The following is an 18,877-nucleotide window of genomic DNA, read 5'->3' as shown; positions in this document are numbered from 1 at the left end:
TGGTTACACGACAATAACATCCCTGTAATGGACTGACCTGCACGGATTCCTGACCTGAATCCTATAGACCACCTGTGGGATGTTTTGGAACGCCGACATCGTGCCAGGCCTCACCGACCGACATCAATCTCTCCCCTCAATGCAGCACTCCGTGAAGACTGGGTTGCTATTCCCCAGAAACCTCCAGCACCTGATTATACGTATTCCTGCGAGAGTGGAAGCTGTAATCAAAGCTAAGGGTGGGCCAACACCATGCTGAATTCGATAATTACCGATGGAGGGCGCCATGAACTTGTAAGTAATTTTCAGCCTGGTGTCCGGATACTTTTGATAATATAATATAGTGTAGATCTTAGAACATTTTTCATTTTTTTTAAGTAAGAAAAGCTTCTCTCATGTGCACAGTTCGTCGCTGGTGTTCATGGAGCCATGCGAACTGTTGTATCCAAGTCTGGATAAACGTTTTGCAAGTTCTCTTTTCGCGGGTACGAAGATTTACTTTTTAATGATCCAGAATCTGGTTTCACCAAAATTCTTTCGGAAGAAAGGTGGCATGGAAAATGTACGCATTCTTGAACTTAGACAGTCTCTAAATCATTATGATTCTTCCAAGAAAAGGGCTTTTTACATAAGGTTTGATGATGACAATGAAGTCATTTTGGTTAGAAATGAAAACTTGTCATTGAACCTGCTGTAGGGCTCCTGCTATTTTTATTAATTCGGATACGAGTCTTATCAGTGAGGAAGACAAATGTGTTAACCCTGAAAGTATCATCCGTAATCATTCATATTGCTTCATTGTAGATTTTTGTTTTCTGTTGTCTTTTCCCCATGTCTTTTGTATACTGTTTCGACACGCCTAATTCCGTCACCTTTACTTCAAAATACTTAAAAATTTTCTCTTTCAGCTACGAAAAACTTGCAAAGAGATTCGTAAAGACCGGCGGCAGTGATTAAATCTATGGTAGACGCCTGAATTTGAATATTCGCTTTGTTTATTTTTTCCAAAAAAAATTCCACACGACAACCATTATAGTCGTTTCCAGTTTTTCTAAATTCAAAAGCGGGTTCGTTTCGCGCTACAGGCTTTTCAGTACAATCATCCTTAATTGATTCCAGAGTTTTAAGGACTCGTGCGATGTATCTCTCAAACTTCTACACAACCGACTAAGCAGTTTTAAGGAGCAATAAAAAGTAAATCTGGGTGTGTAGAGAAAGAAATGTTTTTATTTCCTAAATTAGTACAATATACCATTTTACATTCATTTAGATTTGAAAATTATGTCCTCAAGATGACAGCTGTTAGCATCAATACATTGTCGTAGGGGATCCCTGGAGTTTCGAGCAGCTCTTGCACACATATCGCAAAGTATGGGATTCATTTCGCCAATAATCCGCTCTTTTAACTCTGGTAGGGTGTGAGGGCAGCTTTTGAAAACCTTTTTCTTCAGATATCCCAAAAGAAAGTAGTCGCAAATGCTCAAATCTGGTGACCGCACAGGCCACCCGACATCACCCCTCAAAAAGACGAGGCGTCCCAGAAACATTTCTCTCTAAACATCAAGAAAAATTCGAGATGTGTGAGCAGTAGCTCCATCCTTTTTGGAACCACAAGTCCCCCAGTTAATGTTCTTCAACAATGTCGTCCATTCTGGGCTGCAGAAAATTTTGCAACATTGAAACATGGCGTGTGGAAATCACTGTCACGCTCACTCGTTCCTCCTCAAAAAAGTTGCGATCACAGGTCCATTGTTTTCATAATAAGCGCGAACGGCAAAGCCACGATGTGCACCAGTCCAGATCATGTTGTCCACTGAAATGGGATCAACGACTGAAGAACAAAGGCAGACCACGTGCAACTGCCTACCCCCATCACAGACCCAGCGGTAACCGATAGAAACTCTTTAGTCGGTTCTGCCACACCCTGTACATGCATCCTCTGTAACTGACCAACGTGTCAGATTTACTGTCCTTAGCGGTTTCCATTTCTCGATTTCAGTCATTAATTTTTGGCACAGATGTGTCGAATTATAAAACAAATCTTGACGCAACATGAAGAAACTGACAACCTTCTGTGCAAGATTCAGCAGCTGTAGTTGTCACTAAATTTAAAGAGAGGACAGAACACGGAACGCAAAAAGCAAATGGTGACTGGCTTTGAATTTTAGCCTGCAAGCCATTATACAGGCCAGACACGTTCGCAGCATTGGCATTTGATTGTCCACGACAGTCTTCAGTATTTATGCCCAGTGTTTCGAGTTCTTTCGAGTTTTTTCAGTCAGTAAATCCTTTGATCTCAAACTGAGTCTTAATCTCCAATGGGATGAATGCCAAACAGGGGCCGCAGTACACAAATCCTTTACATTCAGAATAAATCAGCCAATTTCGGTCATTGATTTCATTACTTTTCATTTTTCTTCGGAAGATACTCAGCGGCAAGAAATGAGGCTAATCGCGCATTTTTTTCACCTTCAGAGAAGCCGTACCTTGCGATACCGGTAATCTCCCTCAAGGTATCGTTGATTTCACATAAAACCGGATCTTTGTTTAGATTTACTGTTGTTTGCACTCGGTCGTTACTTAACGTCTGATTCTGAGACGCACCTTCAATTGTTGTATTTATTGATGATTCCAAAAATATTCATTTTTTTCAAAAGTAGGTTGTTCAATAGATGACTGTTGTTGTGGGCTGCAGAGTACAAATCCGTTTCATCTTTTCCAGATTATATTGTATCAGTGGACGTTACAGAAGTTCTTGGTCATTCAGCACTACTTCGCCTCCACTTTTAAAAACTGTCAATTTGTATCGTTTCGCAGATAATCTCTTCTTGTTATTCTTATTTCATTTTGGCCTTTTTTTTATCCTCAGCTCCACTAAGTCGCTTTCTTCCATCACTCATTCTAGCATTTTTTTTAAAAATCCAGGAACTGAAATAAAAAGATTACAATGGCAGTATTATTTGTCTTACCTAATTAGCAGTATCCTTTCTTTTGACATTGAATAATTGCTTAACGTAAGTACAAGAAATTTATTTAAGTATGATATAACGAAAAAATTAAAATTTCTTTGGGTAGTTTCGGAAACAGCTATTTATCAAGTTAAATTACGTCTTACTGATTCGTTACGTATGATTTCTTGTAATATATTATGATTACTTTCCTACTATAAGCTTGCACGCACCGGTGATGCTATGTTATGAAATTATTCATATAAGTCACGAAACACACTGAAAAATTGCAGCAAACGGCCAGAAAAGTGTGACCCATTTTAGTTCGTCGTTGTTCCATTAACTCAGTTTTTTTATTACAGAGGGCAGCTAACCCTCTGACCGAACGCGCTGAGTTACCGTGCCGGCACGTTAAGCTGCCCGTAGATGTGAAGTGGTAGTGTATACATTGTTAAGGGTAATGGTACTAGTATTGTTGCAAGCAGCAGACGCTGCCTTGCACTTACCACCTCTCAGCTGTACAGCTGTATTGTTGGGGCTAAGCCATTCCCAGCAGCCACCACGCGAATCGTCAAGTTACCGTGGCCAGATGGCATTGGAAATTAAAGGACGCAATCAACCGAGGCGGCTTTTCTTTCTTTTATTTTTGAAGTAAATATAGGGCGGGACTTGCCCGTTAGTATCGCCGTTCTATATGAGCCGCTGAGAACCAAAGTGGCCTAAGTGAAAAAAATTTTAGTTTTTGAGCCATACCACTCAGTTTACTCACAGTGCACGGAAATCTGTTGTGGAGAAGTGGTATAACAATAACTCCCACAGGAACCACTTGGAGCTCCAAATGGATTCTTCCTCTCATAGTCATGTTGTTCTTTGTTGTATTGCGTGTTTATTTACGCTCTAAAATCAAAAAGGTATTGTAGCAGTGCTATAACTATTAGCGTTTTTTCTTTCTTTAGATTTGTTATATACAGATCTCATTAAAGCAGAAATTGTCTTTGCAAGGGAAGTTTACTCTCCATTTTGAAGTCTAGGATAAAGCCTACACGAATCAAGTAGCGATGTCTCACATTAAATACTGAAACCATGAAGTTCATCCCTCTCAGCAATGCTGTCCGTCTTGTCAACGAGACAAAAGGGAAGGACATGATGACACTTCTCCCTTACATCCCTCGGATGCATCATGCTGTCTTCAACCAGCTGACAACTGCAAGTTCGGTTAAGGTATCTGACATGTTGACCCTTTGGCAGAAGAAGATATTGTGGACGGTGAAATCGAGTAAACAGACATGCTCAGTTATAAAGCCTCTTGATATATCAACATGATAAGAATTACATTTTAAGAAATTTCGACATTTAGAAACAACAATTTATGTGTAATCCGTAGATGAACGCACTGCTGAACTGTTAGAGAGCTCGGTAGCTAGCATTCCAGTAATTAACAACTATAAAACAATTATTTTAACTCAATTTGTGAGAGAAAAGTGTATAATGGGAGTAGTAGCAGCAGACTCAAATTTACTGTATCACATTATGTTTATATTTTATAGACAAACTGCATTTATGGGGATTAAAAGACAGCGTATTCCTTCTCAGGTATTCACCTTCACCAAAAACGGTTATAAGGGGAGTGGTAAAATTCTTGATTTATACCACTTTACTTCTGAGAGGAAAAGTGGTACTCCATCTACAAATTTATTGCACTTGTAACAGTACACATTTCGCAAAATGTGTCATAACATCTAGCGAAATACGTACCGGCAGCATAATTAGTCAAGACACTAGGTCGATAGTGGACTGTGCAAATGCATAACGCTAACAAATAGAGGAGAACAGTAGTTAGTACATGACCACTGAGTAAGGTTCTGTTCGGCAAAATGTAGTGACTAAAAACCGATTTTAGCAATTTTATTGACAAAACTTTCGTAAATGTAGTGAATATTACTGAAAGCAGTACTGTGATAAGTGAAAACCCTTGATTGGATACAAATATCGGTAACGGGTTTATATAGAAAAGTAACATTTCGTGCCACTGTGGCGCAACAAACTTTAGTAAAAATATTCGTTTTAGAGAGATCTTTGCTGCAGTCTGTTATTGATATTACTTGTTTTCTTAATACTTCGGTCAGCCAATCACAGCACAGGACTTAATGTATAGTCAACCACCAGTCATACTAGACCTCGGGCAAAGCAGAAAATCAGTCTGCCATTACAACAGGGCCACCCCTGCGCCTCCCCCCCCCCCCCCCCCCTTCCCCCATTTGTTGGTGGTGGTGTGGTGGTGAAACCAAACTGTCACCTTCCAACCTAACCTAGGCCTTGGGCTAAGCCACAGATCAGTCTGTCATCACAACCAGGTTTCTTTCAGAAACAGCTAAATATGTGTGACAAGGAAAAATATATACTATGATTGGCTGACGAGATCACGTGTCCTATGCTCTGATCATCTGACAGAAAGATGGTGATTAGAGGAATCGCCTTAGAAGCAAATCGAAAAGGTGCCATTCGAATTCAGTGCCTGCAATGATAACTTGCCATATTTTGTGCTTTTCGTATTTATACTTGGGTATTACAAAAATATGCAGTTTCAGCGATATACCACGTTAAAGAGCAGTCTAAAATGCATAATTTTTAGTATAGTTCGTTGTGTTGAAGCAGCAGGAAATGTGCCCTTACCTTAGTATCAGCCACTCAGCAATTCCTCTATTCAGTTACTGGTTATCTTAATTCATCTCATTACTTGTTATTATATCTCTGTTTTGGAAGTGTTCCTTAAGACCTTGAAGGATGTTTTCTCCCACCCAGCATTTCTCACTAGTACTTTGATTCTGATACCATTTTATGATCTGTTTTGCAGAATGGACTAAATGCTCTCCACTTAGCAGCAAAAGATGGCCATTTGGAAATTGTATCAGAGCTACTCAAACGAGGAGCAACTGTTGATGCAGCCACAAAGAAAGGCAATACAGCTCTTCATATCGCATCACTTGGTAAATGTTATGTGGCTCTTTTTTGAACTAAAATATTCACTCATTGAATAAATTTAACATTAAAACATTGAGTTACATTTAGTCTAGAATTTGTAATGTTTTCATAGTATCAAATTACCATTTTCATAATTACTACTGTAAGTAAGAGAGTAAATATTCCTATCCGATATCTGCACTCTTCACCCTCATACAGTATGTGAGATAGGGTACTTAATGAGCCATAATTATTTTGCCTCTTATCGTGGATGTTGCGTGAGTAAAACACCTGTTGGTACAGCTCCCTGTAACCACAGTTACTGTGATTGTACCATCAATATCATGAAATGTATGTTCGGAAAGTAATGTTTCATGCTTTACCGTGGAACATCCCACTTAGAGTGTTAAGAGTAAGACTGTATATGATACACTGTCTTTCCTGTAGTATCTATCTCTAATGGCCTTGATGTTGATGGGATGTTAAACCCTACTCACCCTTTAACAGTGGAAAATCCGGAATGGGATGTAACAATATTATGAAAAGGGTAGTTGCTACCCACCATATAGCGGAGATTGTGAGTTGCAGATAGGTGCAACAAAAGGACTGTCAGAAAATGAGCTTTCAGACAACAAGGCCTTTGTTGGAGATAGAACGTACAAACACACACACACACACACACACACACACACACACACACACACACACATTCTTGCACAGATGCAACTCGCAGCTCTCTCTCTCTCTCTCTCTCTCTCTCTCTCTCTCTCTCTCTCTCTCTCTCTGTGTGTGTGTGTGTGTGTGTGTGTGTGTGTGTGTGTGTGTGTGTGTTTTACTTAAATTTCCTAAATTGGCTTTCCCTGAATTTGAAGTGGAGCATTTGTAAAAAAGTAAATAAAACATAGAGATATCTTGTGAAACAATAAGAAAATGCTTGTGAAAGTTGACAGCATGTGAAATTGTAAGGCACTGCTGTATGTTTATATGCTCTCAAAGGGGGAGAAGGGAATAAGAGAAGACGGTTGTAGTAGCATGGTTTTGCAGTACCATAGGTGTGCCATCTGTGCTTCATCTGTGGACCAAAATGCATCAGTAAAATCGAGGTGGGAAAAAATGAAGAGTTTCAAGGTAGAAAGTTTCTCCTGTTTTTAGGAATCAGGACTTTCTCAAACTCTTTGTGGAGTGCAACACAGCTCTTGATGCAGTTATAGAATTACAGATTCAGCAGTCTGTGTTCATGGCTGCAAAATAATGTGTCAAACTGGGAAACAACTACCGAGTTCTGTCCTAGGTTGTTAAGAGTTCTTTCTACCATCCAATTTGAGGATGTTTTGGGATGTTTCCCCCAATGATCTCTTTGAATGCTTACCTAGGTAACACTACACGCAAATGTCCCTAAAAATCTAGCTTTGGAAAACAATTATTTAAACTTAAATTATGTAAAACAACTATGCAAACAACTCATTATGTTTATTGATGTGATGTGTTAAGTTTTGTCTTGTAATGTAATTTCATGTTGTTGAATCAGAAAGGTGGAATCTTTTATATTAATCATACAAAAATACATATTTTGGTTATATCAGTGAAGTACCTTTTATGTAGCAAAGTAATCTCCCTTCAAAAAAAATGTTGAGTTAAAACAATCAATTATTAGATGTACAATATCTTTTAGTATACTTTCTGTACAAATTTAGCTCCCAAATTCACAGAATCAGTTATATGAAAACTGGAAATTTTCAAATCCTCTAACCTCATGGCTGTAAGAATGTATTGTAACAGCAAGAGAAAGAAAAGTTTTAAGAGTTCGTATAATATATGCTATTCAAGACACTCTGAAAAAGTGTGAGACCCCAGGTTTAAAGTGGGTGTTAGCCTTTCAGCACTTTTTTCAACCAATCTTTGCTTTGTGAGCAGAAGAGTTGGTGGTTTGTCAGTGAATATTCATTATGAAGCTTCCTTAGTTTATTTTGTTGGAAATATAATATAATTAATGTAATGAAGTGGCGCAGCCACTTGTGTTTTTGGGGTGGAATGTGGTGGTGAATTGTGGTGAGGGTGCAGAGCATTCATAGCTCAGGAAAACAATATCAAAAAGTAAAATATTTGGTTGACATTCGAGCTATTATACTAGTAATACTGCAGCATAGTGGCCATGCCCCCTTTAGCACCTAGCACGATGGACTCGTGGTGCGCTGTGACAGCCAGTTGTTGACCGAGGAGCAGGCCAGCATATCTGCACCCAGGAATGCTGACAACCAGAAGATCGCTCAACAGTGCACACTCCACTTAGATGCAGCATGGCTACTTGTGGCAGCAATGCAGAAGCCTGCCTGAAATCTCATAGGGGATTACAGCCGCCGCAAGAGGAACTCTCACCTGCGAGTGAAGGTGTGAGGTGCCAAGTCAGCCCCACCAGCGTAGGAGGGTGGCTGTTGTACTTTATCCGGTCATGATCTACTTGCTGCCCCTTAGGGCAGGAATTTGGCTACTGCTGGAGTGATCCTGGAGGTGGTTCACTGGCAGAAATGTGCCAAGTTATGGGAAGAGGACTTGGTGTTGGATGATGATTCGGTGGTTGCAGAGGTCCAAACTCGTGGTGGCTGTTTCCTGGCCATAGCCACCTGACACCTGTTGTACTCCTCTCATCATAGTAGATGCTGTTTGACTGCAGATATGTCTACTAGCATATATGGTTATTTACAGTGTTTAGAAGCTCATTTTTGTGATAATGTTTTATTTGTTATACCTGTCCACCATCCAAAACTTGGTCTGCAAGGAGAGTGGAATTTTCTTTTAAACATATATTTTCTATTCAGATCCATCCATTCCCATTACTATTATTCTTATTTGTTTGTTTCAGCTGGGCAGGAAGAGGTAGTGAAACTTCTGGTTAAGAGTGGAGCTGCAGTCAATGCACAGTCACAGAATGGCTTCACTCCATTGTACATGGCTGCTCAAGAAAATCACGATGGTGTTGTAAAATTCCTTCTAAGCAAAGGAGCCAACCAGAGTCTTGCCACAGAGGTATTCAGCCACAAAAAATACATATTTTACTTTATTATTAAGAGAAATTAATTCTGTACTATTCAAAAGGAAAACAGAAAACAGCTTCATTATTAGCCAGGTGACAACCACTGCTGAATTACTGTCTTCAGGTGATTCTACAACCTGCCTTCTAATGCCACCTAACCACTTTCCACTAGCCCATCTACTCCATCTTTTCTTATCTCTTGAAATCCATCAAAGAACTTCCTTAGTGTATTGACCATTCAGTATTGACTGTGTATTCCACTCACCTGCATTTAATTTTTACAGCAGTCATAAGAACATCTTCCACTGAAGTTTATTTGCTTATCTGTTTGTTTTTTTGTTTTCCGGTTTCTTGTAGTAATAGTCAGTGTGCATCTCAGAATTACTTGCTGCTAAGCCCTTCCATTTTTGAATGGTTTTTCACTTTAAAAGGCCATTGTCACTGCTGTAAATCAAAGCTTGTGATACATACTGATTGTAAACTTTCTGTTTCAGACACAGCATAAGCTTATTTTGAAAGCTGTGTAACACTCAAAATCATGTTTACTCTTCTGTTATTTTTATTACATCCATCTAAACATGCTCCAGTTGAACAAAGTCATCAACTGACTTTATTGCTGATTTATACTGTGGTGGTTATACCTTAATTCAATCATATTATTATAATTGATTTTCAGGTCTAATTTCATATTTAATTTATGAAGGTCGTGATTTTATTGCTGAAATTTATCTGCACATGAGGCAAATGGTCCATTGCTATCAATAAACTGAGGGTGGTTCAGATATGATTTATTAATGCATGTTTCTTCTTTATTTTCCAAGTTTAAGGGGCTGAAAATTTCCTTGCATGGATGAGAATAGTTTTGGGCATAAAGAATTGCGTTACGAGCCTCTGTTTGCAATTTTGAATTTCATATTCACTTAATGAAGTCTGATGGAACATGTAGCCGGGAGGTATATAATCAATATGCTAACAAATTTCGAGTCAGTTTCCTTTTTCTCAATGTCTGTAAGTTCAGCCTTTGTTGAATCTCAGTCTAAAGCTTTCTCAAAATCTGTTAATCCAAGGAAAAGTGGTAATTGATATTTATTATTCTGCTTTGCAATTTTAGTCATAGCTTGCAAGTGTTCCTTTGTGCTAAATCCTCTTCCAAACACAGCTTGTTCCTTTGATTGGTGATAATTTTGGTGAATATTCTGTACGTTACTGAGAGGATGCATATTGTTTCAACCACTGTAGTATACCATGTTCTTCCAGCCTCCAGTGCTGCCTACTTTCGTTCTTTTCTTTTTCATTTGCCTCTTTCATGCCAGTCCTGGTCTGTATTGTTTTGTTCTTGCTACCATCGTTATACTATGTCTTGTCTTCTTGCTTTGAAATTTTGCGGTAAGAGTTACTGCTGTTGGTCTAACTTTGTTTTTGGGAAACTATCTTGTAGGTGTGTGAGCAATGATATTCTGGATGTAGGAAATGAAGTAATTTGCTGGAACAGAAATAAAACCTGTCACATGTACATTACAGGATGGTTTCACTCCGTTGGCTGTTGCAATGCAGCAGGGCCATGATAAAGTTGTTGCTGTACTTCTTGAGAACGACACAAGGGGTAAAGTGCGCCTCCCTGCCCTTCACATAGCTGCGAAGAAGGATGACTGCAAAGCAGCAGCCCTTCTGTTACAGGTATGATTAATTAGTGTGCTGTAAAAGTAAAAATTACATAGATGCCATAGGTATTTATAAAGGAAAGTGTAAAGAAATACATAAAAAACATCAAGGCTTTTTTACTTGTTTCTTGCAAGAAATAATATTTTTATGCTTCAAATTCTTGAACCGCGAACACAATTAGATTTGCTGAAAATGTACACATAAGTTCGATGAACTGTCTTTCCAGGAACTCGTGTATAAATTGAAGAGTAGTCATGTTCATGTTGAAGTTTTCTCGAAGAGTGAAACAATTTTGTCAAGATGTCAGTATGAGAAATTGTACAAACTTGTAAGATATGGTTGAAAAAGTTAACTGCTCTACCAGTTTAAGAACATACATGTTTTGACTGAATAGTTACAGTAATATGATGATAAAATGATACCGTGGGACTGCTACGGTCGCAGGTTCGAATCCTGCCTCGGGCATGGATGTGTGTGATGTCCTTAGGTTAGTTAGGTTTAAGTAGTTCTAAGTTCTAGGGGACTGATGACCACAGCAGTTGAGTCCCATAGTGCTCAGAGCCGTTTGAACCATTTTGATAAAATGATAAACACATTAGAGGATTTCCTGAAACAGTTTTCTAAGTTTGTTTAGTAGTGAATGTTAACGGAATTTTAGTATAAACTGTGTGCAGAAAACATTGGTTTGGGTACACTTCATTTTACTACCAAATATAGAAGTTTGAATCATTTAGTGGTTTTAAAGTTTTGATGTGTTCTGTGTATTAAACTAACTTCATAATTTCAGAACGACCATAATCCTGATGTCACATCCAAAAGTGGATTCACACCACTGCACATTGCAGCTCATTATGGAAATGAAAATATTGCCAACTTGCTGTATGAAAAAGGGGCTGATGTGAACTACTCTGCAAAGGTAAATAATTTGAAATCCCTCCTAAAACTCTTAAGATTGCTACTTTTCCATATGTTATGAAATTGAGGTAAAAGAAAATCAAGACAGCACCCCAGCACAGAAGCGAGTAGTTAATTCTAAAACTAAAATTTGATATAAATATTTGGTGATATTTTGTTTGAAATACTGTTTTCATATTTTATGAAGACTGACTTAAATGTGATGTATCTTCTGTTTCAGCATAACATCACTCCACTTCATGTAGCCTGTAAGTGGGGGAAGATTAATATGGTGTCGCTACTGATCGACAAGGGAGCCAATATTGAAGCAAAAACTAGAGATGGGCTGACACCACTACATTGTGCAGCTAGGTCTGGACATGATCAGGTCGTGGATCTGTTGTTAGAGAACAAAGCTCCTATACGTTCGAAGACTAAGGTGGGTGTCCTGAGGGAAGACATTTTTCATCTTTGTCTGGGAGGTCTACAAAATACTTATCTATATTGCACTCAAAACATTTTCAAGCTATAAATTTTGTTATTAGCGTTTATCAGGTAGACAAATTTTCATTGAGCATAAAACTTCCAAAGCAAACAATTTTATAGCTTCACAATACTCTGTTTATCTACTTGAACTAAAAACATGCACCACTTCAGTTTTAAAAAGCCATGTAATATAGCAGTGCAAGTAGCACAGAAGGGAAATACTAATTGGAAGTGTGAGTTGAGATAGATGTACAACTACATAAAAGTTGCCAGAAGTTACAGTAAAATTTAATGGCTAGGAGTCTGATTGCAGTATACAAGTGTTAGTGTTTTCCTTCAGGTGAGAGTTCCTGCCTAATCTCTGTTCAGGGTTTGAATCTGTGTTTGCAGAAATTAACATTCAACATCCAAGTTTAATTGTCTGTATTGTTTGTAGAGATTGATTACAGAGATTGCATTTGATCATTATTCTTTTCTAAACCTAAATTGTCTATTTCTGTTATAATTATTGCGTTTATCTTTGTGCCTGAAAGGTCTCCACAAAAATAACTCAAATTTCAATCCTGAGTGGTATCTTGAAAAGTTGTAGTGGTTCTTGTTTTGTAACACAGCAATAACAATCAGAAGATTGATGTATTCAGCAGATGCCACTCTAATACAGCCACCCAGTAATTATTCATGCAGAGAATGAAGCAGCAGTCTGTTGACAAGACCCTGAACACTGTCCTAAATGGAGTGTACCACTAAATTTAATTTATTTTGGTTTACATGTGTTGTTCAATAAGAAGTACACACATTATTGCTGGTACTTATAACAATTATTCAATGTTTATGCTTTAGAACGGTCTTGCACCACTTCATATGGCAGCACAAGGAGATCATGTAGATGCGGCTCGAATCCTCCTGTATCATCGGGCTCCTGTGGATGATGTGACTGTGGACTACCTGACAGCATTACATGTTGCTGCGCACTGCGGTCATGTTCGTGTTGCCAAATTGCTTCTAGACCGGAAGGCTGATCCAAATGCTCGTGCCCTTAATGGCTTCACACCACTGCATATTGCATGCAAGAAAAACAGGATAAAACTTGTTGAACTGCTTTTGAAGTACAATGCCTCAATTGAAGCTACAACAGAGGTAATGCTTTTTGGTTCTTTTCAGTACAGGCATAGTTCATTTCCTTGAGATGATTTAAATTTCTAGCTATAAGCAGATTGTTCAAGCTTATTATATAGTGCTCCATTGTTTGTATTAACATTAAAAATTTCTTTTGTGTTTATTTAATTGGGGGTAGATAACTAATATTTGCACTTTTTTTTTCAACAGTGGTCTGAGAAATCATTTAGCACTATATTCGATATTGTAGTCTTAGCAAGGTTGTTTGATTTTTATTATTATCCCAATTTCTCAGATACGAGAGGAGAAGTAAATAGATTTCGTTCTGTCATGTGACTGCAATTGTGGAACCTGCTAGAAATTTGTGATATTGTGTGTCACCAGCTACCTGAATAAGAATAACCATTATTGTGACCATGAAGTTGTACTCAGTTTATGGTAAATGATTAACATTGCATTGACACCAGAGAAGACATGATATTAATAACTTTTAATACACCCGCCCAATTCGTTTGCTTGAAATGTTTTTCATGAGAGAACCAGTACAATTAAAATTACCCTAGCATGCACAATTGTAACTAGTTACATGGATTTATTGAGTTTGCTATGCTTTTCAGTCATCAGTAGTAGATTATAACTGTATGCAACTGTCAGTATGATACAGTTGACAAATGAGATTTCTGATGAATTTTCTTTTTTGCAACTATATTCGTTGTGTATGAACTGTCATTGTGTGTCATCAAATAATTATCATATAATTTTCTATGCATATGCATATTGCTCTGATGTTTGAAATACATTTATTTATTCCAGTGAATATAAGAAGAAAAAATCTTGGGCTATAAGTGAGTAATATGTAACTTTTGGTCACTATGTTTCAGTCGGGTTTGACACCTCTTCATGTGGCAAGTTTCATGGGCTGTATGAATATAGTCATTTATCTTCTACAACATAATGCAAATCCCGATATCCCAACAGTTCGAGGAGAAACTCCTTTGCATCTAGCAGCCAGAGCAAATCAGACTGACATAATCAGGATATTGTTACGGAATGGAGCTCAAGTAGATGCCAAGGCTAGGGTAAGTGTTCAGACAGAGAAGTCCAATCAGTGGACTCCTTTTATGAGTGTTTTGACATGTAGTTCACAACACTGACATTAGTAACTACAATTTTTTTTGGGGTATGTACCCAACTACTTGTGTGGCCTTTACCTACATGTGTGCTTGGAATCAGTTATATGTTGATGTTCAGTGTTAATGAATTATCTTCATTTTACTGTGTTTTTATTAGCTGCTTGATGTTAGTTGTGTGAAAATATAATATATTTGTGTGCAGTCAGTTAGAGATAGGCACTGTGTTGGAGAAAGCATGCTCCGGTAGCCACAGGGAATGAAATAGTTCTGTGAATTACCTGACTGAGATGTTGTCACTCCCTGTACCAAGTGTCTATGTGACAATGAGAATACCAGGGGCAAGAAGCATCATTTGATTGTGGATAGGTCACTGGTTTCCAGCTCATGAATAATTCCCTCTCTGAGGTAATGCCCACAGTGAGACATTAATTTGCCACTATGTCAGAGATACACATTGAGTACCACAATTCATGGAAAACTGCTCTATCAGTAGAGTTAATTGCAATGGGCAACAAAGTGTTGATTAATAGTGTTGCTACTGAGTTGTATATTTTAAAAGCAGATATAGTGGCTACAATACAGCAAACCATTTGCCTGCTTAATACTGAACAACAAGCAACCAGTGAGCAGCCATACCACCTAGAACCAACTGCTTACTGTGGGGCATCGAAGAACGGTGCTTCTTCAGAGCTATAACATGCACATGCAGCTGTACAGCTACACTGTCGTAGCTGACTACATTTTGTCAGCACTGCGGCTTGACTGTGAGCTAGCAACATTCTCAGTCTTGTTTATGTGCTTATTAATGACCCAGCACCTCAGCTATTCGTTTGGTGATCCCACAGAATGGTTCCATATGTTACATGTCTATGTATGTATTAAGGCATAATAGACTACTTGTAGCAGTGGAATACAAATAAGAAGGTGTAGATTCTGCAGGGCAACGATATCTTCAGTGAATATGATTTTCATTGGATACAAATCAGCTTAAGATTTATTATTTTATATGGAAAGGATGTATCTGCTTGTGTGAAAGGTTATTTACAAATCTTATTTTCTGTATATTTATAGCAACTGGAGTAAATATTATCTGCATAAAATCATCAGAGTAAGAGAGAATGGTCTTATTGCAATTTAATATTTTTTAATTTTTTATTATTTTTATCTATTTATTTTTATGGAGGAAAGAAAACTAAGAGGCTGAAATAACATTTTTGTTTTAGTGTACCGGTATTGAAAAAATAATAGTTCTCAACTAGTGTCATTCAAAAACAGGCAGTTCCTGTGTGTGAGTCTTAATGCCCAGAATTGCAACTTCTTAAACTTTTTGCTGAAGCGTTTCACTTCTCTTACCCTCCTCCAGTTTTTTTTTAATCCAAAAAGTTCTATTACTGTAGTGATTCATGAACTGAACCTGTCAGCTTATTGATATTAGTGCCGATTGTATGTAGTATGTATATTTCATTCTTTACATGAAGATCAGTATCAGTTATTAAATAGTATCAGATCATCTTTTGACAAAATAAGATACTAATCAGTTCATTTATTTGCCACTTTTAGATGATACAATCACTACATAGGATAAGAATCATGGTGCCATTCCTGTGCACATAGCTGTACTACAGTGTATGTTCATTCAAGGTTTTTTTAATATGCTGTCCTGATGAATTTTGTAAAATAAATAGATAACTGTTTCAGAATTGTCAACACAGATCATAAAGTTGAAGTCACAAATTGATAGATGAAGAGGTTGATGTGTTTATCTTTGCTCGTCTCCCGTCTTTGGAAACAGCTGTGTACTGGTGCTTGTAACCCAAAACGTGTTGTACAGTAAAAATAAAGTTTACAAAAAGGGCTAAAAGGTGTTTTGTTTAGTTAATACAGTATTTTGTATAATTTATGGTTTCTTTGCTTATCCCAATACAGTAATTAGAAATAAATGTCACTTTAGTTATTAATTTATCACACAGAAGTACAGTAATCTAAAAATATGAAGTATTTTACAGAATATAAATTATGCACATTTATTCTGGTTTCAAGAAAAGTGAAACAATCCTTGACCTTTTACAGGAAGAGCAAACTCCACTCCACGTGGCATCACGACTAGGAAATACTGATATTGTTATGTTGTTACTTCAACATGGTGCAGCAGTTGATGCCACTACCAAGGATCTTTACACACCATTGCACATTGCAGCAAAAGAGGGTCAGGATGAGGTAGGATGTTAATGAAGGCAACATTATAAATGGATTGACAGAAAATGAATTATGCTAATTAATAAAAATGCATGAAATAGTAGTTAAAATGGGTTAAATTCAGAGCTCTTTATAAATGCATAAATTCATAAGCTTTTAGTTCATTTTGAATTTTTAATCCTTGTTTTCTCTGTTATATCATGTCATGGGTTTTTCTTCACAACAGGTCATATGTCCCTCATATCTCTTTCTGTTTTACACTCTTAGTCAGTTAATAAATTTTAATGAATTGTATTTCTTCACACCAGTCTATTCTCAAACATCAGTCTGACCTTCCCCCTAATTAAATTTTGCTTCTAATTATTCTGAAACAAATAAAAAGGACGGAAGGAAGATTAGGGTTTTACATCCCATCGACATTGTGGTCATTCTGGGTAGAGCTCAACCATGGAATGTTTCACAGAGTGAAAAGGAAATCAGCTGTCTCCTTTTTAAGGAACCATTAGGGAAATTAGGGAGCCATTTAGAATCTGGTTGGCTGGATGCAGATTGAACAGTTACACTCCCAAAGCAAGTTCAGTGTGGTAACAACTGCATCACGTCATTTGGCTCAAAACAAACAGTTAGATCCAGTGACTACTTATTTGGAAACTTTGTTGCAGCTGTTATTCAGGCTTGCAGTGAGCCCAGCTTTTTTCTTTCTTCCCCCAGCACAAGCTCCTAGCCTCTGCTAATTACTAGGCACTATGTCAAAAGTTGCTTGCTTTTTACAGAACTAGGCCTGTTCTGTCAACGTATCAGGAATTCCAATAACTGTGCGAGCTAAGTCCACAGATCTAGATAAAAAACAAGGGTTTCTTCAAGCTTTGCTATTTAGTGTGTCTTCATGAAGTGCATGTCAGATTCACATGTATTCTGTTATTACAACTTTTAACCTTCCATACAATGTGCACTTCATTTTTCCACCTCTGCCAGCATTTTGTTCCTTTTTCTACCCATGTCCCCATCCCCATTACCCCATGCTCTCTCTCTCTCTCTCTCTCTCTCTCTCTCTCTCTCTCTCTCCCTCTCCCCCTCCCTCCCTCCCTCCCTCCCTCCCTCCCTCCCCCCTCCCCTCTCTCTCCCCCTCCCCTTTCATGGTCACTGTTTGCATACTTATCTCTCATATTGGTCTGTATGGAGTGCTGAGAGAGCAGACTATCAATATGAGAAACGGAAATTTCATGACAAAGATTTTGTGTTGTAGTTAATGCTGTCATCAAAAGTAATTTTAATCAAAATTCATTTTGTATCCTTTGTAGTATGAGGGGTGTTCAAAAGAAATGGTACAAAACAACACTGTAGATACAACTGAAGTTGTTATTCAAAAGTAATCACTGGAGGCCTGAGTGCAGCTCTCTCACTGTTTGACGAGCTGAAGGATTTTGTGTTCCCAGAATTCTTGTGACCGTGATGGGAGCCAGTCCTCCATTCTGTCCTTCACTTCATCATCTGTGTTGAAGCACTTCCCTTTGATATATTTTCTTAGTCGACCAAATACGTGTAAGTTTGCAGGGTGATGTGCCCATGCTGTAGGGTGGATGCACAAGCTGCTCCCACTTGAACTTGGCCATTACGCTTTATGTGAGCATGGAGACATGAGGCTGCATGTCATTGTGGAGCAGAACCACTCTCTCCAAGCAGAGCCCAGGCTGTTTGCTCATGATGGGCTTGTGTAGCATGTGGAACTTCTCACAGTACACGTCACTGTTAATGGTTTTTCTGTGCTCGAGGAATTCGATGAGTATCGCTCCTTGGATGTCAAAAAAGATGGTGAGCATCATGTGGCCTGCTGAGACCAGAGCTTTGAATTTTTTATGGGGAGGTGACGACACTACATTCAAGTCCCTAAATGTCTCGCTATGTTATTCCAAAGCAACATATACAAATTTCAACCAATTTGGTTGTATGACGTTTCATATCTTTTCATTTGAACACTCCTTATAACTGTCAGTTTTACTAAATATGAAATTTCAGATAAGTATTGTTTTGTTGATGTATTTAGATTGTTGCAAGTAATGTGTTGAAATAATTCCTTTTTTAAATTCAAAACGTTGTACGTAATCAACATTTACAGTTCCAACACTGTCAATCTGAAAGGAGAAAATATAAAAATGAAGCAGACAAAAGAGCATACAGACATCTAAAAAACAATACAGACAGGAAGTGTAAAATCACAGACTAGGAATGGCTAAAGGATAAATGCAAATCTGTAGAAGCATGCATGACTATGGAAAAGACAGATGCCATTTACAAGAAAATTAAAGGTCAAAGGAGAATCTTTATGAATATTAAGAACTCAGAGTGCAAGTTAGTACTGTGCAAAGAAGGGATAGCTGAAAGGCATAAAAAATACAGAGGAAGCAGATGGAAATAATTTGGAAAATATGATACTGTGAAGAAGAATTTAA

The 18,877-nt window shown here is 37.9% G+C and overlaps 1 protein-coding gene across 14 annotated transcripts in view; it reads left to right on the top strand.

Moving 5' to 3' along the window:
- LOC126346684 (ankyrin-2-like) overlaps positions 1-18,877 on the top strand; it is a 962,838-nt gene that overhangs the window by 796,516 nt on the left and 147,445 nt on the right. For all 14 annotated transcript variants that reach the window (XM_050002221.1, XM_050002216.1, XM_050002220.1 and 11 more), the window contains exons 3-10: positions 5,803-5,935; positions 8,770-8,933; positions 10,462-10,617; positions 11,390-11,518; positions 11,738-11,935; positions 12,823-13,119; positions 13,980-14,177; positions 16,302-16,448. In XM_050002221.1, the coding sequence (XP_049858178.1) occupies positions 5,803-5,935; positions 8,770-8,933; positions 10,462-10,617; positions 11,390-11,518; positions 11,738-11,935; positions 12,823-13,119; positions 13,980-14,177; positions 16,302-16,448 (1,422 nt within the window). The remainder of the gene's footprint in view (positions 1-5,802; positions 5,936-8,769; positions 8,934-10,461; positions 10,618-11,389; positions 11,519-11,737; positions 11,936-12,822; positions 13,120-13,979; positions 14,178-16,301; positions 16,449-18,877) is intronic.

Source organism: Schistocerca gregaria, chromosome 1 (genome assembly GCF_023897955.1).
Source record: "Schistocerca gregaria isolate iqSchGreg1 chromosome 1, iqSchGreg1.2, whole genome shotgun sequence".
In the NCBI taxonomy this organism is placed as follows: Eukaryota; Metazoa; Arthropoda; class Insecta; order Orthoptera; family Acrididae; genus Schistocerca; species Schistocerca gregaria.
This window is presented reverse-complemented; position numbering and strand designations above follow the sequence as displayed.